This window comes from Balaenoptera musculus, chromosome 10, assembly GCF_009873245.2.
Source record: "Balaenoptera musculus isolate JJ_BM4_2016_0621 chromosome 10, mBalMus1.pri.v3, whole genome shotgun sequence".
In the NCBI taxonomy this organism is placed as follows: domain Eukaryota; kingdom Metazoa; phylum Chordata; class Mammalia; order Artiodactyla; family Balaenopteridae; genus Balaenoptera; species Balaenoptera musculus.
The window spans coordinates 98,525,444-98,551,420 of NC_045794.1; the positions used below are offsets into that span (position 1 = coordinate 98,525,444).

The window sequence follows — 25,977 nt, forward strand, 5'->3', positions numbered from 1 at the left end:
CCTCAGCCAGGATGGGGCTGGGCCCAGAGCGGGGGACGCCGACCAACCTGTCCCTTGGGTGCCGGGACTCATGCCAGCCTCACCCCGTCAGGGACAGCCTCACAAACACTCCATCTGGGAGGGGCGGTCAGAGGCAGTATTGGCCATGCCCCAACCCAGCAGACAGCAGCCCCTCCCTGGCCCAGGTCCGCCCAGATTTGGAGTTGTCACCCCCGGCTTCGAATTGGGTGACCCGTGACCTGTGCGGGCAGCTGTTGGGAGTGGGGCCGGGCAGAGCCTCTTACCCGGGCTGCTGCTGGAGCGCCGACCTCCTCTCCCTCTGAGTTCCTACAGCCTGTGCTGCGCCCGGCAGCAGACTCCTAGGACCAGGGCTGGTCCAAGCTGCTGGCCTTTTTATTGCTTGTCTGTTTTGGTTTTGGTCATTGAAAAAGTTAATTCAAATTAAGTAAAAATAAAATTTCCGTATTTAGAGCTCACACTCATTTTGGCAGCCAGTGGCTTTTGCCGCTTCTCCCTCTCACCTCGCCTCTTCTGTCCTCACATCCGGACGTGACCGAACAGTACGAAATGCTCCGGGAGATGGGCAGACAGCTGACTGCATTCTTCTGAGAGAAGGGGCAGCTCTTTCAGTGGCTGTCACTTTGCCCACACTCAACCCTGGTGGAATTTCACGTCCCACAGATCGTGCTCAGGAATCCAGCAGCTTGGTAGCCACGAGCACTTAGCTGAGGCCTCGGCCAGCTCCCCAGTTCTTCTTCTTCTTCTTCTTTTTTAAAAAAATATTTATTTATTTATTTATTTAGGCTGTGCTGGGTCTTAGTCGTGGCATGCGGGATCGTCATTGCAGCATTCGGGATCTAGTTCCCCAACCAGGGATCGAACCTGGGCCCCCTGCATTGGGAGCACAGAGTCTTACCCACTGGACCACCCGGGAAGTCCTTCCCCAGTTCTTCTGATGCTCATTGCAGCAGAAGAGTCAGATGGGGGACTCTGCACATCCTTTTCACTAATTTATTTCTAAAGTTCTCCAAGACGGTCAGGGGTGCTCCTTGAAGCATCGTGGGCACCCGTGTACCTGCCAGACTTAGCACATTAAGTGTGCCTGAGACTTCTGGAATCTTCTCAGTGGCGCTCATGCGGAGTCCTTTTTTCCATTCCGTACATTCGTGGGTTTGTTCACCTCTAGCAACATCCCACATCCTTTCTACTGGCCACAAAAACACACACGGCCATAGAAACACCTGGGAAAACGGGCGAGAGGAGGGTGCGTTTTGCTCTTTTGTTTGCTACTTTCTCACGATGCTCTCCCCGTCTTCATGATTAGATGGCCTTTCTGAGCTGTCGCCACCCACGAGGGACTTCAGGGTTGTGACAGTCTCTGTGTTGGTTTAATAGGAAAATCCACAGCACGCAGATTTGTCAAGTCCTTCTGGTCTGCGTCTTTCCTGGAGCTGCTTCATTCAATTGAGATCTCCTTAAATCCGTGCATCTGAACCCTTCTCGGTCCAACTAGCCAGAAAGGATGCAAGCAAGAGTTCACACAGCCCAAGAGGGCTCGGCTGGCTGGTCGTCAGCAGGGAAGTGACAGCGACTCTCAGTTTGCCTGGCATTTTGATGTTATGGTTGCTGCTCTGGACCCTGCAAGATGAAACCTTGCCTCTCCTATAGCAAGAGATTCTATTCTGCGTCCACGAAAGAGCTGCCGTGTTTATGTGGCCATAGGTCATCCCTGGGGACGTTTTCTAAATTTCACCGTCAGCATCTCAAGCTTTACCTTTTGGATTTCTTCTGTGTCGCCCTGTAGAACTTTGGTACAATTATCACTGCTACTGGGACTCTCCTGTCAAGCCCAAACGTCAGAGTCTGACTTCTGATGAATTCTTAACACAGAGAAACTGACTCAGGTGAAGATGGGTACCAGAAAGTATTTAGAGGGATAAGAAACGTCTCCACTGCAACGAGTCTTCTGGGACCCTGGAAGCCCAGCTTGATGGTCTTCCTGGGGGTTGTCTGATTTTCACTGATCAGAGGTGTAAGGACCTCTGGAATTGGGGAAAAGCACATTTATAATTACGGAAAGGCTGGATCATGTGGTCCTCTGATCCCAGTGACTATGCTGATTCCACTGGGATTGCACTGGGCAACCAGGTTCTAAGTTAACTGGGAACGGGCAGGAGCATCCTGGGAGGCATCTGATGAACAGCCTGGTGTGAGCACCTCTTCTGAGGGGCACGGGAAGGACCCTGGCTTGGGTGTCAGGGGCCCTCTGCCTTTGTTTTAACCTTCAAAACCACCAGGGGGCGCCACTGTGCTGGCTGACAGGGCCCACGGACCACCCCCTGCTGCCCTGTGGGCAGAGTCTCCTATTATCCCCACCCCCAGGATGAGGAATCAGGCAGGAGGGAACTCCATCCCGAAGCCCCCAGGTGTAAGCACGGAGCCAGGATTCAGGGCTCACAGGGGGACTGAGGCTCCCGGGTGTTGGTCATGATGCAGAGATGGGCCTCAGCTCCACATCTGTCCCTACCTCATCCCACTCTGAAATAGAACCAGTGCTAGGAAACCAAGCTTTGGGTCAGGAACTATTGCCTATTTATACCCTCAAATTCATGCTGAAATCCTAACCCCCACTGTGACAGTTAGTTGGTGGGGCTTTTGGGAAGTGAGTGATTAGGTCATGAGGGTGGGGCCCCCACATATGGGATTAGTGCCCTTATAAAAGAGGCCCCAGAAAGCTCCCTTGCCCCTCCCACCTCACGAGGACACAGTGAGAATACAGCCAATTATGAACCAGGAAGAGCGTCCCACCTCAGGCAGCAAATATGCCACCCCTGTGACTTGAGGACATCCCAGCCTCTAGAACAGCGAGAAAGAGACCTCCGTTGTTTAAGTCACCCAGTTTATGATATTTTGTTACAGCAGCCCAAAGACAGGGACGTGGAGGCCTAAATACTATCTCATTTCTTCTGTTTCTCAAAGCATACGTCTTGATATTTTGGTTTTCTTTGACAGTGAGCAAGGAAAACAACTGATACACCATGCAGGTCTGTGGTTCCAGGGCCCCCAAAGAGAAAGGGAGGCAAAAGTAGAGAAGGCATACTTTATTGCGGTACAAATCAAGTCCAGGAGGGGACAGGACGCAGCAGCTCTCCCACAGAGAAAACCAGAGATGAGGTGTCCTGCCCTCTAAACCTCTCCTTGGCTGGAGGAAAGGGTGTTTCCCAGAACACAGACTGAACTTCTGGTTAGCAGAGACAGTGGACAGACACACCCCAAAAGACACGGAAGTAGGAGGCGCAGTCAAGTCCAGTTTTGCTACAAGGATCATTCTTGGCTTCAGAATGAAACAAGCACCTCCCAACACACGCATGCATGCACGCGCACACACACGCACACATGTACACACACATGAAAGCTCTGCAGGCAGCTCCTCTACGAAAGTCAGACCCGCCGTCTGGTTAGCTGGGCTGGGTACACTGTGGCAACACAAACTACCCTGGAAACTGACTCAAAATTTCAGAAACAAAATTAAGGAAAGAACGAAAATTTCGTATTTTCTTCCCATAAATGAAAAAGTTACAAAAACCCCCCATTCTGACTCCAGCCGGTGGAAGATGGCACTCTCCCTGGAAGCATCTTTCTCAGCCGCCCACTGCCTGGCGCTCTGCTGCCCACACCTGTCCCCGAGTCCCCTCACTGGAGCGTCCCAGCCAACCTCAGGCGAGGCTGGAAACACTGCAGTGCCCAGCGGGCGGGGAGGTGCTGGTGCCACATCTGGCCCTTTCCACGGGGCCAAATGGGAAGGCAACGGCAACCAAAGGCAGTGGCTGTCCTGCCCTGGAGCCTCGAGGGAGGTTGCTGGTGAAGGGGGAGAAGGCTGGGTCTGAGAAGCAGGCTCCTAGGGGGACCTGGGGACGCCTGTCACAGGGCCTGGGGTGGAGCGTGGGAAGCAGCCAGTCTGGGCCTGTTAACCACTGGGCTCCCATGGGCGCTCCTAGGGAAGCTCGTTTCTGAGAACACCACGGCGTGCTCCCCAGACCCCTTTCACTAATGCCCTCTGGAAGCACAGCACCCCAGAAACCAAACTCTCCGGAATAAAGCCCTTGGCTGAGCTGAGACTAATCACCGCACAGACGGCAGTGAGGGGGGTGTGAGCAGGGGCCTAGCACTCAGCCCCGGGGGCAGCATGACTGGCTCTGCTCCTGACCGACGGGGGAGGGGGCCCCCGAGCCCCCAGGGTGTGAAGCTGGGGCCACAGCTCACACGGCGGGGGGAGGAGGAGCGGAGGCGGGGGTGGGGGCACGGTGCAGAAGCAGCTCCGGGAACTGAGGCTGCAATCCACCCACGAGCACCCACAGAAGGGCCAGCGGGTGCCTACACGAGGCGGGTGACGGGGCAGCTGTCAGGCTCGTCCAGGTACAAGGTGCTGAAGACATCGTTGAAGAAGGCCGGGTAGCACCTGCAGGCCCGCTCACAGTCTGGGTTGAAGTTCACCTCTAGGAGCTGCGGCTGCATCACTCGCTTCCCTGATGGCGCAAAAGCACGGGCATCTCACTCCTGGGAGGTGGGCTGGGGGACCCGCGAGGGCTTCTCTGGGGGCCTGGCCTGAAGCCTGCTTGTCCAGGGGAAAGACCGGAGCCACCTCCAGCCCCAGGAGTGACACGAGCCACCACATCCCGGGGACTCTGGAACGAGGGTGCCCGGCCAGGGCCGCTGCTCCCCCGGCCTTTCACGTAGGGTTCCTTCCCTTGTGAGCTCTCTCCCGACACCACTGCCGCCCACTTGCCTTTCCTGCTCGTGCTCTGCCCTGCAGGCCGTGGCTCCTAAAGGTGGGCCTCCTCTGACCCAGATCTCAGGCTAACTCGAGGCAAGTGCTGACCATGGCGAAGGAGCAGCGACGCCCCCCCTCTGTCCCTGTGTGGGCTGAATGACCACCTTTGGGTAAGTGGGGAGGGCGCTTTGGATTACGGGGCAGGGGAGCCCCCTCACCATCTGGACGGCTGTCCCACTTCAGCATGAGGTCGATGGCATACATGGCCCGGGATGAGGGGTAGTCGCAGAAGCCCAGCGGGGGCGGCCTGGCACACGCCACCTGGAACAGCTCCGTGAAGGCCTGGAAGATGTCAGCCTGGGGGCCGGGGGAGGCAGGGTCAGGGGCTTGCATGGCTGACACTGGGCCCAGCCCTTCAGAGCAGCCTCTCCATATGGGGTCCACAGCCCCTTCCTGAGCCCTGGTCCCCAAACAGCCAAGTCACCTCCTCCGACATCCTTTTTGACACCAGACCTGGCCAGAGCCACCTGTGCCCTGCTCCCTCACTCCTGGCATCCAGCTCCTGCAGACCTGCCTGGGTCCCCCGCCTTGGAGCCCACGGCTCCTTCTGCACCAAGCCAGGCAGCGCAGCTCCCGAACGCTCACTCCAGCAAGTGGCGGCCAGCTTGTGTCTCTAAGCACGTCCCCGTGTCCCCTCAGGTGTGCAATTCCTGGCACACACAGAGCCCTTTGCCGTCTGGCTGTCCCAAGGGTGTCCTGAATGCCCTGCCAGGCCCCCTCCAAGGAACCCTCACAACACCCCACCCGGGCCAGAGGGGAGGAGGGGTCTCGGCCCACACCGTCTCCCTCACCAGCCCTGGTGGGAGGAGCAGACCATCCAGAGGAGGCAAAGGCCCCCACCCGCCTGACGCTGGCCCACGAGGCAAGGCCCGGCCCCTCCAGCTCTGCCGGGACTCACCTGGACGCTCTTCCAGGGAAATTCTGGGTACTGCTTCTCAAACTCCGGGACGAACTCATCGTAGTGCATCTGCAACAGACACAGGGCCCGTCGAGCTCTGCCCGGGGCCTCCTCTGGGCAGGGGCGGGGGAGGCCTGGCCTGCCCTGCTTTCACGTGGAGCCCTGATACTCGCCGGGGCCCCAGGTTGGCGCCAGCAGCCTCTCCAGCTCCACCCCCGCAGGACACAAATGGGAGGCAGGACACGGGGTCTGAGCTCTGGACACATTCACTTCTCAGAGTCTCAGTGTCTCCATCTGTAAAACGGGACAACGCTCCCCGCCCAGCAAACCCACTTTGCACGGTTGCTGTGAGGCTCCAGTGAGGCACTGAACGTTGGGAGGCCCGGGCCAACGTGTCACCACGTCCCTCTCACGATTGTCACTGGACGCAGAGCTCGGACCCAAGTCTGCAAGGCCCAGGCCTGAGCTCACTGCCCGGTCCCGGCTCAAAGTGCCTGAGGACAGCAAGGGCTTCTCAGGCCAAGATGTCACCCAAAACACACCTGAGCAAGCTGGCCGTCAGCTCAGGTTTCTCCCAGAGAGGACCAGGACGGGCTCCCTATGGAAGCCCAACGTTCTCGCCCTGCTGGACACGCGTCCCCACACGCGGGGGCTTCAGAGGAAACGTGACCCTCGGGACGACACCTGCTATGTAGAGGAAAGGCACTCAGGTCCTCAGAGACAACCTCTGCAACATCCCGGGACCCCGGCGAGGGCTCGGGCTCGGGCTCCTAGGGACCAGCTGTCAACACAGCCCAGGACAAGAGGAAGGAGCAGCAGCGGCCCTGCCGGCCGTGCACGTGGCCTGGCCACTCGGACGGCGCAGCGCCCCCTAGAGGACTTCTCAGACATGGCACAGCGAGAGCTCAGGGCGGCACATTTACTAACAAATCACCACGTGCCTCGGAAACACAATCCCCACATTCAGCAGTGGCTGCTTCGAGGGAGGTGGGGACCAGAAGGCCACCTGCAGGCCTTGTATGGAGCAGGGTGGGAGAGTGCCTGTGCCCTACTTCCTGTCTGCCCAGAACAGCCATAACCAACCTGCTGGTCCAAGAGGACTTCGTGGACAACACGTCGGGGGGGCCTATTTCTCCTTCCCTTCTGCCTCCACCCAGAGCCGGCCTCTGTCTCTGCCCAGGCTGTGCCTCCCCTACCTGTCCCAGGTGCACCACTGGCAGCTGGGGGATCACGCCCTCACCTCGAAAGGAGCTGTGTTGACGCCCTCTGCTTGCGGTGCCCAGAGAGCACGGGCAAGACAGAGGGCCCAGGGTCCAGGCAGGGTCGCAGGCCAGCAGAGCTGCCCGCCCTGGGGGCCGCGGGACACGAACCTGTGCGCCTCCCCACCCCTACCCGTCCTCACGCTCAGCGGGTGCCGAACAGAAGGCAGCCTGCGCTTCCCGGCTGAGACCCTGCCCTGCTCAGACTTGCCAGGGGACCGGGAAGCCCCAGGGGCCCCCTCAACCCAAGCACGTGCCCCTCAGAGCTGCAGGGGCAGCTGTGGGAGGGGACGCAGGTACCAGAAGGCAGCTCCCCTGACCACTACGCAAGCTGCCCGGAAGACAAGCTGATGGGTGTCGGGTCCCGTCTGTGCCAGCCTCCACGGGAACCCCTCCCCAGGCCCCGCCAGGACCCTCCCTACCTGCTTCAGCACCAATTCCGGGTCGTAGTTCATGACAGTGAAATGCTTCTCGTAGTCGTCCAGGTCGTTGAGTGCGAAGGGCCTGCAGGACGAGCGGACAGACGCTCGAGTGGGTCCTGGGCACGGCAGATGCTCAGAGCCCCCTGGCCAGGCGCCAGTTCCCCCGAGAGTGGGGCAGTCCCGCACCGCCCCCGCGCCCCCGGCCAGGGGCTAACCACGAAGACCCCCACTAGGCCGGTAAACATCGTCGTGGTTTGAGGGGGCAGGTGCCTGTTCCACAAGGTGGTGGTGACACAGGCGGGGCGAGAATTACTGCCGTTTAACAGAAACGGGCTCAGCGGGGTCCCTGCTGGGTGCTTGGTGGTAAAGGAGCCCCCGTGCAGGCATTCTCATCCCGAGTAAAAGAGGGGCCCTGTCGCCCAGCCCCCAGCCCCAGCCCAGTCTCCCCATTTACCGGTTGGAGAACCGCAGCCAGAACACGTCATAGACGAACAACGTCAGGGGCTTCACGGACCGCAGGAGCACGATGTAGCGGATGTCGAACTTGACCCTCCCCACATCTTCTCGAAGGAACAAGACGGGACTTTCAATGTATTTGGACACAACCTGAGAACACAGATGCAGGCTCACAGGTGGCTTGTCGCACCTGGGCCAGGACAGAGCACCCCGACCTCCCCAGCTGTGGCTCCCACTCGTGGTACGTCCAAGTGCTGTCACCACATCTGGAGGAAGACTGACTCCTGAGCCCACCTCCCGTCTCGGTGCCATGAAAGGACCTGCTCCCTGCACTCCGGGTCCTCCTGTCTTTTCAAACCTGTGTCTTAGCTGCAATGAGTTCTTTATCTTCATCTTTAATTGAAGAAAAAGATGCCACAAGTTTTTAGCTTTGAAAACCGAATACAGATTCTCAGCCATACATCCACCGACTCCCCATCCCACCACTGGAAACCTTCACAAGGGTCATCGCAGTGGCATTTTGTCTCGAGCCTCTGTCCAGGTGCAGAACCCTGTGTCCTTCAATTCCCCCACTGATGGGCCCCGTGCCACTACAGCACCTTCGTCCAGTGCCCTGCAGGGCTCCCTGGCCTGGCCACCTCCCTGCTGCCAGGTGGTCCTGTGAGGCGCGGTGCGCATGGGGATGCAGGTCGGACACACCCAGGGGGGCTCCCTCCTCTCACCCGACTGTCACACAGCCCCCCCGCCAGGCAAGGGCAGGGGAAGGAGTGGGGGTGGCGGCTTTGGAGACTCCTGTGAGCTGAAGAACGCTGACACCGGGACCTACCCACAAAGGTCCTGGCAGAGCCCGGCGCGGCCCCCCGCACCCCCGCCCGGCGCCCCAGGGCCCCACCTTGGGGGAGCTCTCGCGGTGCCGGATAATGCTGTGGAGGCTCTTGGTGATGTGGGTGTCCAGGCTGCGGGCCAGGTTCCAGGGCTTGCAGATCCAGTGGTTGTCCTCGCCCCTGGGAGCAGAGGGGATGACCAGGCTGTGCCCTGGGCCCACCCTCCCGGGCACTGTGTCCCCAGTACTGTGGCAGCAGAGGAGGGGCTGAGAGAGGGGTCCCAGAGGAGACCTTAGGGGCTGGGCCTCGGGAGTGAGGAGCCTGACGGGGCCAAGGGAGCCGCCCTCCAGGAGGAAGGGCCGCCGGGCAGCAGCACAGCGAAAGCCCGCAGCTCCCGGAACCGTGGCCACCGCGCAGCAGGCGCTCAGCCAGGGGGCGGGCCAGGCGGGGTGGTGGGGACCGCGGGAGCCTGACGGGCGTAGGGTCTCGGCCGCTGCGGCTCCCGGGGGCGGGCGGGGGGTCCTCACCGCCTCTCCCGCTGCTGGAAGTAGCTGACGAACTGGGGCAGCTCGGTGCGCAGGTTGAAGGTGCGGGGCAGCCAGGCCGGGCCCTCGGGGCCGCCCGCCCGGCGCGCGACGGAGGCCAGGCAGTCCTTCACCGTCAGCAGGTTCTCGCAGGGGAACTGGTTCAGCAGCACATTGGGCCTCTCCCGGCTCAGCCTTCTGCGGGGCCGGGCAGGCGCCACCGGTCAGGGGAGGCGGGGCTCCGGGGGGCGGGGCTCGGGGGGAGGCGGCGGGGACCGGGCTGGGAAGCACCTCACCTGTAGTCCTTGAAGTGCGAGAAGTTGTAGAGGATGTCGGCATCCGCCTCGCTCTGAGTGAAGGTGAAGCGCGGGTGGGTGAGGTGGCTGAGCACCTGCCGGATGTCCGTGTAGACCCTGCGGGGGGTGGGGTGGGCTGAGGTCGGCCTCCGACCCACAGCCTCTGCTTGTCCGCCCAGTGACGGGGCCTCTCGGACCCCGGCGACCCCGGGTTCCCCATCTGTAAGATGGGACCACAGGGCCACCTCACACTCCTCCTGAGGACGAACCAGGAGAACCCGAGCGTTTTATCAGGCACGGGCTCCCTCCTCCCACGTGGAAACGGGACGGGTCTACCGCTGGGACCTCTGCCCTCAGAGAAGGGAGCCGGAGTCCCGGGGGCCTGCATTCCACACGGCCCGGCCCTGGGCGGAGGAGAGGACAGGGCCTGGGAGCCTGTCTGCCGGGGGCGGTGGGTGCGGCCACACTTTGGAGTGCAAAGGCAGGAGGGAGGGAGGCCTGGCCCTGGACAGCGATCCAGGGAGGAAGAGAGGCGAGGAGCCGGCTGCTCAGGCGGGGCCGGCACGGGGCGCGTGTAGCGGAGCACAGCTGTGGGGAGGGGGCGAGGCTCAGGGGGCCTCAGTGTAGCCTCTGACCTGAGGAGGTGGAGGGATGCTGGGTGGCGAACTCAGGTAAGGGGAGGAGGGCCGGGCCGAGGGCCAGTGGGAGGAAACCCCCAGAACCTGGGGGAAGGGGCCAGTGGAGCATGGTGTCCGTTCTGGCTGGAGCAGGTGTGGGCAGCCAGAGGGAGGGCCTCCCCCTGGAAACAGAGGCCAACCTGCCCCTGGCTGACCCGGGACCCGCCCCCGAGCCAGCTCGATGCCTGGTGGGCGTCCCCCAGGACCTCCACTTCCTCACCCGTAAAAGGGAGCATCTGCTTCCACCCAGGGTCCAGCCTGGGCTTGCTGGCCTGCCTGGCCTTACGTTAAGCTGCCAGCCCACACCTGCAGACACCTGGGAGCGGCCCCCCCGGCAATCTGGGTGGCTTTCCTGGGTGCCCAGCACCGTCACTGTCGGCACTGGCTCCCCGCTTCCAGAGGTCGTGCGCACCCCAGCTCACCCTCACTTCTCGGGCGCTCTCTCTGTGACCCTGAGACCCCGCCCGTGGCGTTTCTGTCACTGCTGTGCTGCCAGGGGGCAGAGGACTTACTGAGGCCGCCCTGTACCGAGCACTGTTCCAGGAGTCGTGGGGACCGTGAGGAGTGCGTGAGGAAAGGGACCGAGGCAAAGGCTCATCACAGGCTGGGGGCAGGGTGGGCTACGCACCTGAAGACGTGGTCGCAGGGGTACTCCGCCGGGCTGATGGCCACTGGCAGCTTCTCCTTGTTTTCCTCCAAAATAGCCTAGAAGGAAAACACTGGCGGTAGAAACAGACCTTCAAAAAAAGGAGCACACGCCTCCCCATCCTGTACATCAGGGTTTTGGGATCCCAGGGGGCACACCTGGACCTCAGGTAGAGCCCTTCGCAGGCACCGCAGCGCCCAGAGCCCTCTGACCACCCCCAGCCCAGGATTCCGGGGCTCAAGGCCCCTCAGGTGCCGAACAGCCTGTTTTGTGTCAAAAGAACAACGTAAACATTGCCCTAAATCTTCTCATTGTTCTAAATGCTTCCTCCAAGTCACAAGCAGCCCAGAAGGTGCCCAGCCTGTCCTGGGAGGGGGCTACCTGGTCCTCGGGGAGCCCCCAAAAGCTGCTCTGAGCTTAAGCCGTGTGATGGTTTAAACCATGTCCATAGGGACTTCCCAGGTGGTCCAGCGGTGAAGACTCCGCGCTCCCAATGCAGGGGGCCTGGGTTCGACCCCTGGTCAGGAAACTAGATCCCACATGCTGCAACCAAGAGCCCGCATGCTGCAACCTAAAAGATCCCAGGGGCTTCCCTGGTGGCACAGTGGTTGAGAATCTGCCTGCTAATGCAGGGGACACGGGTTCGAGCCCTGGTCTGGGAAGATCCCACATGCCGCGGAGCAACTAGGCCCGTGAGCCACAACTACTGAGCCTGCGCGTCTGGAGCCTGTGCTCCGCAACAAGAGAGGCCGCGACAGTGAGAGGCCCGCGCACCGCGATGAAGAGTGGCCCCCGCTTGCCACAACTAGAGAAAGCCCGCGCACAGAAACAAAGACCCAACACAGCCAAAAAATAAATAAATAAATAAAAAATAATTAAAAAAAAAAAAAAGAAAAAAGAAAAGATCCCACACGTGGCAACGAAGATCCCATGTGCTGCAACTAACACCCGGCGCAGCCATATAAATAAAATAAAATAAAACATGTCCATAAACTCTTCTATATTCCTTTTGAAAGGCAAAGTTCATTCATCTTCCCTTGAGCATAGGCTGGGCTGAATGAGTTGTTTATAACAAATAGAAAGAAGTGGAACAACAGTCTGCTATTTCACGAAAGGCCCTGCAGTCTCCTCCTCGCCTTCTCTCAGATCACTTCCTCCGAGAGAAGTCAGTCACCATGTCCCGAGGACACTCAAGCAGCCCCGCGGAGAAGCCCACGGCTGGGGAGGAACTGAGGCCTCCTGCCCACAGCCGGCACCACCTTGCCAGGTGTGTGAGTGTGCCACGTGGGAGCAGGTCCTCAGCGCCATCAAGCCTCAGACGACAGCCTGAGCACGCTCATGAGAGATCCTGGGCCAGAAGCACCCAGCCGGGCCACTCCCCATCTCTCTACAGAAAGCGAGAGATAATGAATGTCTGCTGTCTTGAGCTGCTATGTTTTGGAATAAATTGTTACCTGGTGCTAGCTAACTAATACAGGCAACCCCAAGGCCCACGGCACAGGCCTGATCCAGATGGGTCAAATGGGGAAAACCAACCAGGATGTTTTAGAAAACCATTGTCTGGACTCTGTTCTCCTCTTCCTGGCCAGTGGAGGGCATCTCGCTCAACCCCCCACAAATGCTAATTTCAATTCATGTTCCTTTAACAACCTCAAGATCAGGAAGTCTTTGTTCCTAAGCCCTTCTTAAACCTTACCCCTTTGCATTCACTGACTTGTTCAAGTGTTTAGCACCTACTAGGTGCAGGCACTCTACGAGGTTCTGAAACACACCTCTGAATTGAGAAGGGTGATCCCTGAGTTTTCGACAGAATCAGTTCAATTACCGCTGGCTAAGGTTAAATTCAGAGGGAAAAGTGCCAACAGGACTACTGTGTCAGCCCAGCCCTCCCAGCCAGCAGCCTCACAGAACCGCTAACGCCACACACACTTCCCACTCTAACGCGAGTTAACTAGTTTACTCCTTTGCACAATCCTCTGGGGCATTCAGCGAGCATGTGATGTGCTGGTGGGGGCAGGGCAACTGCAACGTGTGGGGCAAGGTTGGAGCCTCTGCCCACAAGCTACCAGGACCCCTTGGTTTTGGACTCCCGCTCTTCCACCAGCTGTGTGGCCTTCGGCAAGTTACTTAACCTCTCTGTGCCTCAGTTTCCTCATCCTCAGTAAAATGAAGATAGAAATAGGTCCGGATGTCCTATTGTAAGGATTACAGCAGAGCATGCCCGTGAAGTGCTAAGCAGAGGCCTGTGCATCCCTTGGTTTCCAACTGGGACCGGCTGACAGGAAGCAGTGGCAGGAGATGAGAGGGCAGGGGAGGAGGAGAGAGGGCCAGGGTGTTACTTCCTGCTCAGCCCTGCCTGGTTCTGTTCCCATAGGCTCCACTTGCTGCCCTACCCCAGGCTGCACCAACCCTGGCTCCCCAGCCTGGCCTGCCTCACCGACTGGGCCCTGCACTAACTCACCACCAGCCAGGCACCTGTCAGTGGTCCCTGGTGGGACCCAGACCGCGGACTGAAGCACTGCTGTCATCCCCAGCAAGGACACCCATGACGACCACTTGCTGGGGGCCTGCTGTGAGCCAGAAGACATCCCGTGCTGTGTCTGAACATAGTGTCCTCACATCCCTGGTGAGGGAGGTGTCAGGAAATGGAGAAACGGTACGGAGCTGGGATTCATAGCCGAGCCACAGAGCGCCCACTGCCCCCGCCCCCCGGCCCCTGAAAACAGGGAAGAGCAGCACCGACCTCCAGCCCACCAGCTCTACCCAACCCTCTGGAAGGACGGTTCCCAGCAGCGGGACCCCGGGGTCTGGGCTCCAGGCTGGCGCCCAGCTGTGTGGCCCCGGGCAGCTCACGTCTGCTCCCTGCGCTCTGAGCCGCCCCTTGTCTCTCAGACACCCCCAAACTCTCCTCTCCCTCCCAGGGCAGCCAGCTGGTGCTCCGCAGCATTTGGCGACTGGGTGAAGAGAGTTCCAGGAGCCACCAGCAAACAGGCCCAGGGGTCAGGGCTGGAGGCCACACCTGGTAGTGCTCGTCGGGTGGCTCGGGCGTGGAGGAGCTGAGGTCCCGCAGGTCGGCGGGGGCCCAGGGCAGCAGCACACACCTCCGGATCAGAGGGTCGGCCTCTCCGTAGGCAAAGTCCCGGGTCACCTCCTCTGTACCAGGACACGCGGGCAGTCAGGGGGTGGCAGAAAGGCGGCCGGCCCTTCCTTGAGGTGGGCGGGGTTTGACTTACCGCCCGTGTCCAGGTCCCTCAGGGGCCACAGCAGCGTGTAGGCCACCCGCTGGGGCACGTAGAAGAAGGGCGCGGTGGCGAAGCTGGGCACGTCCGCGTGCTGGATGCGCGAGCCGAACTCGTCCATGATGTACCACACCGGCACCTTCTCCTCGGCCGTCTGCGGGCAGAGCACACGCCACCCTCGCCCACTGCTCCGCCTCCCCGCCCCTCCCGTCCGCGTGCCTTTCCACGCATCCACGACCCAAACACCTACCACCGGCCCGTCTGTGCCCAACTCTCAGAGCCTGGAGCACCTACCACACACGGCTTCAATCCCTTGAACCCGTGGCCTCCGGGCTGGCGGCCCTGCCCTGGCAGACAAGGACAACAGGCCAGTGGGCTGCCATGTGATCACATGTGTGGCAAAGGTGTACAGAAAGAAGGCACTTAGCCTAGTAGCTACATGGATGTGTTTGGTTCTGTGTGCAGGGGGAGGAGCGGGGAGACTTCTGAGTTCAGGGAAGGCTTCCTGGAGGAGGCAACAGCTAAGCTGAGATCAGGAGAAGCAACTTTTGCCTTTTCCCGGACTGAAAGTGGTGAGGGGCTGGAACGTAAGGGTGGGTCTGGGGAGGCCGGGGAGGGGGTTGGTGATGTAAGCCCAAGGACATGCTGAAGGGACTCAGCTCTACTCCGGAGAGCAGCAGGGTATCACTAAGGGCTTTTAGGAGGGTGAGGGAACCAGAAGAGGCCAGGAGAGTGGCAGCCAGGTCGCCGGGGTCCGGGAGAGGGTTGTGTACTGTGATCCCAAAGGCCGCATGGATGCCTGGGTCCCGGCACTGGCTGGCCCGAGGCAAAGAGTAACAGGCCCGTGACAGAGCCGCGGGGAACCAGGGTAGTTTCCACTGACCACAGAAGATGAGTTTCCTCACTTGCAGGGTAAAAGGACACCTCCCGCTAGCCCTGACGGCACGGGGCAGCAAAGGCCTGTCTGCCTCCCCTGGGGCCCGGCTGCCCACTCACCCCGTGGGCCAGCTGGTAGGTCTGGTTGAACTTCCACATCTCCTCCAGCACCAGGTCCACGGCCTCGGCGCTGGGCAGCTCGCCGTGGAACTCGATGCCCATCAGGTTGGCCATGCGGTGCAGCAGCCCGGGCACCTGTTGCAGCTGCTGGCGGGCATGTGCCATGCGGCACGTCCAGGCGTGGTCGATAAGGAAGATGCTGCGGGCACAGGCTACAGGTGAGCGTGAGGCTACCACGCAGGCAGGGCAAGAAGGGAGGGCGGAAAGAGGGCCAGCAGGCGGGATCCGCCTGAGGAAGAGGCCGGGCTGAGGCCTGGACCCCGCACCGGGCCTGGGTGGGGATCCCGGCTCTGCCGACCACCTGCCGTGCGGGCCTGGGCAAGTTCCTCTCCCTTTTCCAGTTTCTAAAACAGGGCAACACAGTCCCTACCCCCTATCACCGGGCTGACGTGAGCATCAAAGGAGACAAAACAGCATGCTGACCGTACACTGAATCCTCATGTACTCAGTTATGACTACAGTGATCACCGCGGCAGTTAACTGTCCTCAACTGGATTTTGAACTGCTGGAGGGCAGGCCCACGCCCCCCAACCTTGCTACCTGCAGGCAGACACGCAAAGGAGCCCCACTCAGAGCTCACTCGTGCTTGCCCGGGACTTCTGGGCACTTCTCGTGAAGCGCCAGGGATTTCTGCGGGAGAGGCTTCAAGGCCCCACGTGTACGGACACCTGCAGTCTACACAGTCCGGGCGCCGCAGGAGCCCGGTGGGCCAGCTGCAAGGCTCTCACACCAGCGTGGTGGAGGGTGGGGTGTCCCCACTGCAGGCCCAAGGACATGACTGACTGCCCCCAGCCCACAGGTCAGGCTGCCCGGACACCATCCAAGCCCTGCTGGACTCGGAGGCTCCGAACGCCCCGGGTTCTGCCTGCTGGGGAAGCAGCCCTGGCCCGGCCCCCTGCTAACACGGAAGGAACAGCCACCGCTCTGGTTCTTAGGCTGGGGGGCAAGCTCAGCAGTAGTTATTTTACTGCACTTATATTGTCTTTTGTTCGCATATCCTGAAACAAATGATTTATTCCTGTCCTCGTGCGTAGAGTTTGTGACCGTGTGAGACACGGCACAGAGCCAGGCCTTCAAAGTGGAGCATCTGGGGGTGACCTGGGCAGACGCACACAATGGCTGCTGGACACGGTGGGTGCGGGGGAGGATGGCGGCTGGGGCCTGGCCATTGGGGCGGGGTGGGGCGGACTCACAAAGGTCTGGAGGGAAGAAAGGCCCCGGAGCAGGAAGGGCGGTGGAGCCGGGCTCCCAGCCCAGACACCATCCCCATCCCTCCCCAAACCTGCCTGGTGGTGTGCGTGGAGGGGGCAGAGGCCAGGAGCTGCTCGAGGTGGCCGCTGGGCCCGAGCCCCACGGCTGGCACAGGCGGCAGCAGAGCAGGCACCTGCGCAGGTCTGCTGTACCGAACGTAATGAGAACGGGGAGCCTGCGAGTTTCTGAGTCAGAGGGCACAGGGGTGGAGGAGCTTGGCTGCTGTCATTACCCGTGGAGGCCCTCCCACCCCACCAGGGGCTGGTGAAGGAGCCAGACTTCCTGGAGGAGCTACGGTCACAGGTGCCCGGAAACCCCCAGAGGCCGGCAAGTTTCTCCACCAGGGTTCCGGCAAAGTCGGGCAGAGGGACCTGTGGGCCTCTCCTGGCGGAGGACAGCCCCTCTTGGCCCCTGGGAGGCAGGAAGCCTGGGGTCCAGTCTCGGCTCTGGCCTTTCTACCCTGTGGCCTCGTGCAAGGCCCAGGCCCACTCCCAGCCTCGGCGCCTCACGCGAGGAATCAAGCAGGCCACACTGCTCACATGCCGGGGTGCAAAGCCCAGGGCTCCACCCAGAGACTGAGATCCAGCAGGAGCGGGGGCAGGCCCGGGGTCCCTGGAAAAGCCCGGGCTCACGAGTTAAGGCTGCCCTGGGGTCGACACCCACGATCTTAACCCGCTGTGTGACCCTGGGCAAGTCCTTCCACATTGTTTCCTCATCGGCAAAATGGGAACTTGTCACACCTCCATGCAGGGACCACTGTGACAGTTAAGAGGCATCTGGGGGGGATGCTGCTCTCAGGACAGCATGAAACACAACCAACGCAGGAGTGTCGCCAGTGTCGGGGCTGACAGGACCTTGTCTCAGGGCTAAGGGACCAGCACCTGGCACCCAGGAGCATGAGTGCTCACGACGACAGCTTCTCCCTAGTGGCGACGACCTTGGTGACATCTTTCTAAAAGGCAGCCCGGCCCTGACAGCCTCGGTGCGGACGAAAGGCCTCGGCCTGCGGCTCCTACCTGTTGGGGTCAGCCGCCTGAAGCCCATTCTCATTGGTCACAATGACCTTGTAGCAGAGCTCGCCGCCTGGGTTGGGCTTCTTCCGCAATTCCCGGGCCGCTTCGTCCTCGCCCTCATCCTCCTCCACTTCTTCCACTTGCATTATCCCGAACATCTCCCCAGCGTCGAACACCTGGGGGCCACAGGACGGGGTGTTGGCAGGAGACCCCATTCCTGACCCGTTCCTTCCGCCACACCCTGGCCTCGAGGACAAACTGAACCCCTAGGAGAAGCAGGACCTCTTTATTGCCCAGCTACCCATTTTACAGGTGGGGAGACGGGTTCCTCATCAGTGAGAATGACGCCCTAACCTCCCCCACTATCGCTGGCGCTATCGTCCAAGGCCCCTCAGCCCGTGGGACCCGAGCTTGGAGGTGGGGCTGCATGCATGTGTCCCATGATATCTAGTCTGGCCTCCTGCATTACAGGGAAAATGCAGCTCAAAAGGCAGAGCGGGTGGCTCCGGTCACGCGGGAAATGACTGGGAGAGTAAGGAACTTGGTGGCTAGGGATTGCACCCCAACTCTGCTCTCACCAGCACCACCAAGCCAACACCAGGGCAGCGGAGGTGACCGAGAAGGAAACGGGGGCCCAAGAGCCTCCTGACGCCACCACGCCAGCCCAGGTCTGCACAAACCATGGCCTGGGTCTAGTCTCCTGAGGTCCTGGGCCAGGATGGGACAGAAGGTAAGGGCCTCGGTCCTTGAGTTTCCCTGGCAAAGGGCAACTGCCAACCACGTGCAGCTGGTGAAGGTGACAAGCCAGTCGGTCCCCATATAGCCACACTCATGTACCTGGTGTCTGCCACAAGTCGGCAAGGGGCCTTAGGGCAGATTCGGCAGCCAGGCTATGTGACCTTGAACAAGACACTGAACTACTCTGTGCCTCAGTTTCCCCATCCATACAATGGGGATACGAGAACCTACCTGAGGGGCTTGTTGGGAGGATTAAATGATTAACACACGTGAAGAGCTTCGAAGAAGCTAAGCTTGGCAAACCCTCTGTAAGCACTTGCTACCATCACGACACTTTTGAGACTAGTCTCTCACCTGGGAAGGGGGCATCATCCACCTTCCAGGAGAGGTGAGAGCGATACATCAATCAAACAGTACACACAGAGTCCGTGGCACATAGCAGGGACTCAACAAAGGCCAGCTGCCCCTAAACCTTTCTCATGACTCTATTAAAAACGGGAGATAAACTCATCCCAGTAGCTGGAAAGCAGCCATCTATTCAGGCACAAGCAGCCGGGATGTGCTGGGCAGGACGGGCACGGGGGTACGAGGATGAACCACTCATGACCTCGCCCCAGTGGCAGAGGGGCCACCTGAGAGGACCAGGTAAGCGGTGCGGGGGCCTGGAGGGCCGGGTAAGACCTTACGGGGAAGCCGTCACCTGAAGTGAGCGGTGAAGGAAGAGGAAGATTTAAACGTGTGGCCATGCCGTGGTGGTGCAAGGACTCCAGGCAGAGAAGCTGGGGCGGGAAGGGCTGTGGAGCCGACCAGATCCACCCGCAGGGGAGCTCGGGCACTTTTTGGGACGGCGCTTTTAACCCCCCCCCCAGAGCCCAGGGTGAAGCCACTACCTTCCCTCCGGTTTGGAGATGAGAAGAGAGCGGCTCAGAGGCTGGGACTCACGCCTCGGGCTTCCACCCAGAACCCCGTATCTCCAGCCCTCTACCCCCAAACCTGACAGGAGGGAGGGGACAGTACAGGGCCTGGCTTCTCCCAGCTGTGAAATGGGGGTGACCACCATCCCCTCACAGAGGGACTGGAGGAGGCCCTAACGAGGTAAGGAAGGGGAATGGTATTGCAGCTGGGAAGTTCCTGCAGACAGAAAAGAGCTGAAATTTACTGTAAAACACTCCCCATCCTTTCCAAGGCACCGGGGTCCCCAGCTTTCGGGGGGCTGGAGGGGCCCCATTCCTTGGTCAGCAGGTGCCTGTGGACCTCCCCCACACCTGGGCCCACAGCAGCAGGTTTGTCAGAACAATGGCTGCAGGTTTGGGTCTGGCAGTGGTGACTCACAGCTCTGCCCATAACCCGTAACGGCAAGGGAGGGTCATGGAAAAGTACTGGCTGTCCCTCAGCAGAGCAGCAGTGGCCAGGCGGCCTGCAGATCTTGCGGCCAGGATGGAGGGGACATTACACTCTGGTGACTACGAGCTGGGCATGCCTCTCTACCCAATCCCCCACCAAGACCGTGGAAGTCGGAGCCATGTTTCCTGGTCCTCACCTTCCAGAGGGAGACTTGGACTCAGATGGGCAAGTGACTTGCCCAGGTGAGTTCACTGCCCGCAGAGGCTGGCAGGGCCGGAGCCAGGGTGTTTCCACCTCGTGCTCCTTTCACCCAGTACACGAGGACCTTTTTATCCTAACAAACCGCTGGGGTCCCCTCCTGCCCAGCACAGGCCTGGGACTAGGGTAAGTGCTCAGGAAATGCTGGCGAATTGAGGGCAAGTCATAAGGGGGAAGGGAATTCACTGTTACAAAATGTAGGTACCAATAACACTGCACCTTTTTTTATAGCAACTACTTGTGTTTTGGGCAGGAAGGTACCTGGTCCAACCCTGATTTCAGAGGCAGAGAGACTGGCTGAAAGGGTGCGGTTTGTCCAGCAGCCTTTTTCTGGCTCCAGGGTCCCACCTCGCCGCCTGCACTGCTCAGTCTGTTCCGGCCCAGGAGGCAGCCCCTGCAGGAGCCTGGTTCCAGCTCAGAAGGCCGCAACAGAGGGCCCGTGAACGTGCTCTGGCTTCAGCACATGGGCAAACCACCAAAACCCAGGGCCCACCCCTCAGCCAGGACCCTGCGGAGGCCCTTTGGAGACACAGGCTAGAGCACAGGCCAGCAGAAGGGAGCCGACCCCACAAAAAGGGAGACCCTTGAAGCATCTGAGCTCTTTTCATTTTTGTTTAGATTCTGTCTCCAACTCCCACAGCCTGTCTTCATTGATCTGCAAAATGAAGGTGACCCGGGGCTCAAATCAGACGAAGAAACACGAAAGAACTCTATGACCTGAACAGTTAAAGCCACACAAACTCACTGGACGTCTGTTTTCCCTGAGGCAGGTAGTGGCTGAAAGCAAGCTTCTAGTTCAGAAGTCTGACAGACCTTGGGAGTGTCACTTCCTCTTCCTGAGCCTCAGTTTTCTGCACTGTATAAAGGGGGGGGTGATGAATCTTACCACCCCCCAGGACTGCTCTGGGCTCGGATGTGTGGAGGACGCAGCCCAGGGCCTGGCACACAACGGGAGCCAAAGTTCATTTTAGTTCCAGTTTTTGCCGCAGCCCTGGCCCAGCCCCAGATGCTGGCAGGACCAGGGCCACAGGTACAGGCTCTGGCCGCCACTCCTAGGCCACAAACTGCCATGGAGGTAAAGTCTAAGTCGGTCGTCAAGGGATTCGTAGCTCTTCATCCTCAAACCACCGGCCGTTTTCCCTGCATCGTCCATCAACGCCGCCCCCCAACTCTCCGCTGCGCGTCTCACCGAAGCCCGCCCCGCCCCGGAACGCGCTCGCCCTCCTTCTCCCAGCCACCAACTCCCCCAGGCGCCCTCCCAACCTCCTCCGCACGCGTCCTCCAGGAGGCCCCGGGCCGCCCCACCCCAGCGGCTCTCAGCCAAGAGCCAGCCCGCAGACCACACCCTTCCTGGTAGAAGGGTCCAGAGCGACCCACCCCCGGCGCGCCCCGCGCCCGCGCTGACCCGGACTGGAGGATGCGCGCCTCGAGGACCTGCATCGCAGCTTCCCTGGCACCTCTCAAAGGGAGCCCGGGGCGCTCCGGGCACGCCCTGCACCCCGGTTCTCCCCGCCCGGCGCCTCGCCCTCCTCGCGTCACCCCAGCCCGCACCTCGTGCTCCAGCTTGTGCAGGAGGCGGCCCCAGTACCGCTCGGGGACTCCCGACGCGCGCAGCGCCGGGCCGTGCAGCGCCGCGAACTTGGCCCGGGCCCGCGCGTCCTCCTCCGGGTCCGGGCCCAGCTCTGGGTCCGACTCCAAACTCGGCGCCGACTGCGGCGTCAGGACCCGGCTGCCGCGCTCCAGCCTCGCGTCGGCCTGCATGTCGCCTCCACCAGCGCCACCGCCAAGTCCAGCGCCGCCGCAGCCCGCGGGCCCGGCCCTCCCGACTCCGCCCGCTCGCCAGCCCCGCCGCCAGCCCCGCCCTCCTCTGGGCTCCCCGCCCACCGCCGCCCGCAAGCCCGCCCACACGCCTGGCCTCCAGGCTCGCCGAAGGCAGCTGGGGCGCAAAGCTGGGGCGCGGGACCCGGGGAACCCAAAGGCCGGGCCTTCCGAAGGGTGCGCGCGCGTCACTGCGCGTGCGTGAGCGCGCGGGGGTGGTGTGTTTGTGGCCTGGGGCGTCCGGCGTGTGCGCACGCGCGCCTGGTGGGGGCGGTGTTTTCTCTTTCAGCCCGCGGTTACCCCGGGGGATGCCGGGAGTGAGGCCTTCCAGCGTCCACGCGGTCGGAACCAGAAGGGACTCCAGGTAGTGTCCAGAAGGGGAAACCGAGGCCCAGAGACACCGGTGTCCCGCACCGACATCTTCCCAAGCTCAGAGTGCAGCTACAGAATTTCAAAAATCATTCTTTGATCGTCCTAATTGTTCAAGTTATGTTGCTTCCATAGGGATGCGTTTCGTTGTTTTCCCATTTGCAACTTATCAGTAATTGTAATTTGATGGAAAGCTCAAAGACTAAAGTTTTTTTTTGTGCTTCAGTTGCTGAATATTTTTTTTTTTTTTTTTTTTTTAATAAAGGGCTTTTAGAAACCCTCTCGCAGGGTTTCTTTTTTTTTTAAAGAAATTCACGTTCTTTTATTTATTTATTTATTTATTTATGGCTGTGTTGGGTCTTCGTTTCTCTGCGAGGGCTTTCTCTAGTTGTGGCAAGTGGGGACCACTCTTCATCGCGGTGCGTGGGCCTCTCACCATCGCGGCCTCTCTTGTTGCGGAGCACAAGCTCCAGACGCGCAGGCTCAGTAGTTGTGGCTCACGGGCCCAGTTGCTCCGTGGCATGTGGGATCTTCCCAGACCAGGGCTCGAACCCGTGTCCCCTGCATTGGCAGGCAGATTCTCAACCACTGCGCCACCAGGGAAGCCCACTGAATATTTTGATTAAAACTTATTTATTTATTTTTGGCTGCATTGGGTCTTCGTTGCTGCACACAGGCTTTCTCTAGTTGTGGTGAGCTGGGGCTACTCTTCGTTGTGGTGCACAGGCTCTAGGCACTCGGGCTTCAGTAGTTGTGGCTCGCGGGCTCTAGAGCGCAGGCTCAGTAGTTGTGGCGCACGGGCTTAGTTGCTCTGTGGCATGTGGGATCTTCCTGGAGCAGGGCTCAAACCCGAGTCCCCTGAATTGGCAGGCGGATTCTTAACCACTGCGCCACCAGGGAAGTCCTTGATTAAAACTTTTAAGCTGAATTTGAACAAAATGCACCAATGTAGAAGACTCGTTCAATGTGACTAGGACACTTAAGTTGTTATGCAAAAGCTCAAACTTCCAAACTCCAGTTGATGACGATGAAATAAAATTCATATTTTATGTCGAGATAAGAAAAACTTAAACATAAAACTTTTATCTGCCTGTTTGGTCCTCCTCCCTGCCCCCCCGCCCCCGCTTTTTAATTTATTTTTAAATTTTTTTACTTTTTTTTTGCCCTTGCCGCATGGCATGTGGGGTCTTAGTTCCCTGACCAGGGATTGATCCCCCACCTGCTGCGTTGGAAGCACTGGACCGGTCAGGAAAGTCCCTCTCCCTGCCCTTTAGTGTATTTTGTGCATCCACATTAACCCAACCTCCTTGGGAGATAACCTTCTTTCTTAATCTCATCAAGGATCATTAGTCCTTAGGAGATAACCTTCCTTCTTAATCTTAGAAGAGGCCACCGTGACCCATGACCTACTACTTGTTTTGTACACGTAGATCTGGATTGTGTAAACTGTCGATAATATGTCATTTAACATATAGCCCTCTGTCTCAATAACTTATATCCCTGTGCTTTGACCTCTAACAGGCAGGACAGTCCTTAGAGCTCTCTGAAAGACTTCCCAGGTTATAATACTCAATTTGGCTCAAATAAAATTTTCCATTTCTTTCTTAGATCGACTGATTAATTTTTTTCATTGACATGGTGAAGAAACATGTTACAGGGAAAAACATGTTACTACAATGCTGAAGTGCTTTTTTTCTATCTAACATCAGCTTTGTCACAAAAATTTTGCAGTTCAATTACTCTAACTGTGAAAAAATATTTGTAAATTTTTGACAACTATGATTTCTAATTCAATTGATATAATTTTACAGCTTGTTTGGATGTAATTATTAACCACATCCAATTCCAGGTGTATTTCTGCTTCATGGGGTTCTTTTTTTTTTAATGGCTGTGCAGCTCGGCACTCGGGATCTTAGTTCCCCGACCAGGGATTGAACCCAGGCCCTCAGCAGTGAAAGCACAGAGTCCTAACCACTGGACTGCCAGGGAATTCCTGAGGGGTTCTTAATTTAGTAAGAATGTTAGTCCCCCTATGCTGTGCCTGTTGAACTTTATGTGAGTATTATCACTGCAAGAAAAAAATGCCTTCGGTGTTCAACTTATATTAGCTGAGTAGCAGTCACAATAATGTTAGTTTTGCACTTTGGATAGAATGAACTTCCAAAAGTTTAATTTTGATTCCACGAATCGGAAGCAAGAAATGACAGCATCTAATGACTCTGATAACAATATGGCATCCACACTGGAATAATTCCTCAGCCAGTGGAGCCAACACATTAACAGTGAAATGGACACAAGAAAACTTGGAATTAGAAAAACGAGTGAAGCTAGTGTATAAAAAGTCATTTGATCTAAATGAAGAGTCATGATTTACAGAATGAAATGTCAACCCACTTCTGCAGCTTCACATGTTAATTCATTTTGGGGCACAGCCTTCTTAAAATAATTACTAACTTTCGAAGTCAATGTGATACTTCTGAATGAGATTTGTGTCATCTGGTTTGGTTTGCAGTTAATATCTCTTTGGCCCCCGGGGTGAAAGGTAAATGTCCACAGACATTCTGTGGAAGTTTCAGTTTCATAACCGACTCTGAAAAATGGAAATATAAAACTTAATTTTAAATTAAGTGTGGACTTTAAAAAATGTTTATTGCTCCTGAAAAGGTTTATTGCACAATAAGACAAAAAATACTAGTAAACAAAATATAAACAAAAAGCTGTGGATTTATACCGTACAAGAGGGGACAAAACCCTCTGAACAGCAGAAGTGTCCAGACTTCTCTATTCAATCTGCAGCAGGACCACTCAGCCTCTAACTCCTACATGTGACTCATGCACACAAACGCTGTAATTTCCCGGAGGCTTCATGCATCTTCTAGGCCACAGAACAGGCACAACTCAGGTGGTAGGTAGGTAGGCAGGGGCAGCAGGATCTCACTGTGAATATTTAGTACATAATATTACCTTATAACTAGGTAAGAATGACTGTGTGCTTCACAGGCCTGATCACTAATAGCAACTATGTTATATTGTTTATCTTGCCTTATAGTCTATGCCTATGCAGATATATATCATACTTATAATAATTATTTTGTTATGAGCAAATATATGTTGCACTAGCTGAAAACCTGTCTGTTGTCTTAGCATCTGCATCTTCCGCCCCCTCTGTGTCAGTCTGTCGTTTACCCACTCCATGGGACAGTAAATCCAACTCAGACTGGCTTAAGGAAAAAGGGTATTTATTGGCTTCCACAGAGTTATGGACTGGATGTTTGTGTTCTTCCCAAATTCATATGTTGATGCCCTAACCCCCAATGTGACTGAATTTGTAAATAGGGCCTGTGAGGAGGTGATAAAAGTTAAATGAGGCCATAAGGGTGGGGTCCTAAACCAATAAGGCTGATGTCCTTAAAAGGAGAGGAATAGATACCAGAGCATTCTCTCTCTTCACCTAGTGAGGACAGAGTGAGAAGGTGGCTATCTGCAAGCCAGGAAGAGAACGCTAACCTGCACCTTGATCTTGGACTTCCTAGTCTCCGGAAAATAAATTTCTGTTGTTTAATCTACCCAGTCTGTGGTATTTTGTTATGGCAGCCAGAACTATCACATAACACATAACAAAGGAGTTCAGTGGACTTCAGGTTCAGCTTGATCAAGGGGCACAAACATCATCAGGATCTACTTTTTCTGTCCTTGTCTCAGCTCTGCTCTTCTATGCATTGGCTTCCCTCTCTGATAGGCTACCCTCTTGTGTGATAAAGTAGCTGCGATAGCTCCAGCCTACATCCTGCCAGGGATCCAGTCCCACTGGGGAAGGGAGCCTGAGTCTAATAGATTTTCTCACACTAGTCAGGTTATGTGAATGTCTCTGACCCATCCCTTTGACAGGGCAGGCCTGTTTTTCATTCTTCTCCCCAAATGCAAACCCAATCGGGTCAGATCCCTACTTGAAATCTTTTGTGATTACCCAGTGCCCAGGAATAAAAACTCAGCCCTTCATGTGACCTCGAAAGTCCTGCATGGTCCAGCTCTGCTGACCTCTTCAGCCTCCTTTCAGC

The 25,977-nt window shown here is 58.0% G+C and overlaps 1 protein-coding gene across 1 annotated transcript; it reads right to left on the reverse strand.

Annotated features, from left to right (window-relative positions):
• Positions 1-3,086: 3,086 nt before the first annotated feature.
• On the reverse strand, positions 3,087-21,634 carry TTLL12 (tubulin tyrosine ligase like 12). Its single transcript, XM_036866813.1, has 14 exons — positions 21,284-21,634; positions 17,396-17,568; positions 15,069-15,267; positions 14,067-14,226; positions 13,853-13,986; positions 10,816-10,892; positions 9,511-9,627; positions 9,218-9,412; positions 8,759-8,870; positions 7,865-8,016; positions 7,411-7,492; positions 5,730-5,798; positions 4,990-5,128; positions 3,087-4,526 (listed from the first exon to the last, which is right to left on the reverse strand). Exons 1-14 carry the CDS (start codon positions 21,491-21,493, stop codon positions 4,375-4,377), a joined length of 1,971 nt encoding a protein of 656 aa, XP_036722708.1. The 5' UTR covers positions 21,494-21,634; the 3' UTR covers positions 3,087-4,374.
• Positions 21,635-25,977: the final 4,343 nt, after the last annotated feature.